This window comes from Nicotiana tomentosiformis, chromosome 4 (genome assembly GCF_000390325.3).
Source record: "Nicotiana tomentosiformis chromosome 4, ASM39032v3, whole genome shotgun sequence".
Taxonomy (NCBI): Eukaryota; Viridiplantae; Streptophyta; class Magnoliopsida; order Solanales; family Solanaceae; genus Nicotiana; species Nicotiana tomentosiformis.
The window spans coordinates 60,939,663-60,941,941 of record NC_090815.1 but is presented as its reverse complement, the minus strand read 5'-3'; the positions used below and the strand labels follow the sequence as shown (position 1 = coordinate 60,941,941).

The 2,279-nt window shown below is 42.4% G+C and overlaps 1 protein-coding gene across 1 annotated transcript; it reads left to right on the top strand.

The window, feature by feature from the left end:
• Nucleotides 1-296: 296 nt before the first annotated feature.
• LOC138909778 (uncharacterized) lies at nucleotides 297-2,029 on the top strand. The gene is made up of 3 exons (XM_070200993.1): nucleotides 297-461; nucleotides 582-1,186; nucleotides 1,546-2,029. Exons 1-3 carry the CDS (start codon nucleotides 297-299, stop codon nucleotides 2,027-2,029), a joined length of 1,254 nt encoding a protein of 417 aa, XP_070057094.1.
• The last annotated feature ends 250 nt before the right edge of the window (nucleotides 2,030-2,279 follow it).

Genomic DNA, 2,279 nt, shown 5'->3' with positions numbered 1-2,279 from the left:
AAATTAAGGAGAATTTGTCAAATCCACCAGTGTTGGTTCATCCCGAGCCTGGGAATCCAGTGTTGTTGTACTTGTCTGTCTTAGATAATGCATTTGGTTGTGTGTTGGGACAACACAACAAAACCGGAAGAAAGGAGTAGACCATCTACTACTTAAGCAAGAAGTTCACACCGTGTGAGGCCAAATACATTTTGATAGAGTGCACCTACTGTGCTTTGACTTGGATTGACTAAAAATTGAGGCATTACATGTCAGCATACACCACGCATCTGCTCAAATGTATCTTTTAGAAGCCGATGTCTACAGGAAAGCTAGCTAAATGGCAAATTCTTCTCAGTGAATTTGACATTGTGTACATAACGCAGAAAGCCATCAAAGGACAAGCCTTAGCCGACCACCTTGCAGAGAGTCCAGTGAACAAGGATTATGAGCCACTCACTATATACTTTCCCGGTGAGGAGGTATTGTTCGCCTGAGAAGATATCGTAGAGTCATACCCTGGATAGAGAATGTTTTTCGATGGAGCGAAAAATTTCAAAGGAGTAGGAATTGGGACAGTCCTAATTTCACAATCAGGATAGCACTATCCAACATCAGCAAAGATTAGGTTCCCTTGCACCAATACTATGGTTGAGTACGAAGCGTGCATCCTTGGGATCAGGATGGCAGTCGACAGGAACATCAAAGAGCTTTTCGTTATAGTGAATTCTGATCTATTGATACATCAAGTTAATGAAGAATGGTCCACCAAAAATATCAAGATCCTTCCATACCTGCACTGTGTAAAAGAGTTATGCATGAAGTACACAAAGATCGAGTCCAAGCACGTTCCAAGGATCCAGAACGAGTTTTCCAATGCTCTTGCAACCTTATCATCCATGATTCAGCATCCAGATAAGAATTATATTGACCCTATAGAGGTAGGAATCAGGGATCAACATGCGTACTATTTTCATGTAGACGAAGAGCCAGATGATACATGGTACCGCGACATCAAAAGGTTCCTCGAAGCAAGTGAGTACCTAGAAAGTGCTACTAATAGTCAAAAGTGGGGGATCATAAGGCTGGCAAATCACTTTTTCCTTAATGGGGAAGTCCTGTATAGGAGGACCCCAGACTTGGGTCTGTTGAGATGTGTAGATGCCGTTGAAGCAACCAGATTGTTAGAAGAAATACACACAGGAACGTACATACCCCATATGTTGGCTTAACCTTAGCCAAGAAGATCTTAAGAACCGGATACTTTTGGATGACCATGGAAAGCGATAGTATATGCTATGTACAGAAGTGTCACCAGTGCCAGATCCACGGGGATTTCATCCATATTCCGCCTAATGAGTTGAATGTAATGGGTTCGCCTTGGCCGTTTGACGCTTGGGGCATGGATGTGATTGGATCTATAGAGCCCTCCACATTAAATGGGAACCGTTTCATCTTAGTAGCCATTGACTACTTCACCAAATGGATCGAAGCATCTACCTTCTAAGTTGTCACAAAGAAAGTAGTGGCAGATTTTGTTCGTAACAACATCGTCTGTCGATCTAGGATACCCCAGTCAATCATCATTGACAATGAAGATAATCTCAACAGTGATCTCATGAGAGAAATTTGCGAGAAGTTTAGAATTGTCAACCGCATCTCTACAGCCTACAGGCCACAAATGAATGGAGCAGTTGAAGCAGACAACAAGAACATTAAAAGGATTCTGCGAAAGATAGTGGACAATCATAGTCAATGGCATGAGAAGTTATCCTTTGCCTTACTGGGTTATCAAAGCAACATGAGAACATCCACTGGGGCAACACCACACATGTTGGTATATGGAACGGAAGCTGTGATACCCGCAGAGGTTGAGATATCATGCTTAAGAGTAATCCAAGAACCCAAGTTAAACTATGCAAAATGGATACAGGTCAGGCATGAGCAACTCATGCTCATTGACGAGAAGAGAATGGATGCAGTATGCCATGGTCAGCTGTATCAAAATAGGGTGGCCAGTGCATTTAACAAAAGGGTGAAGTCTTTCTAGTTTATACCATGGCAATTGGTTTTGAAGAAAATATTCCCCCACCAGGAAGAAGCCAAAGGAAAGTTCGCACCAAATTGGCAAGTTCCTTACGTGGTCCACTGAGTGTTGTCAGGATGAGCTCTAATCCTGGCAGAGATGGACGGAAGAGTCATCACAAATCCTATCAACTGAGATGCAATCAAGAGATACTACGTTTGAAGACAATAGAGTTAGGGTTTGGCTATAACAGAACTACGCTCAATCTGATTTC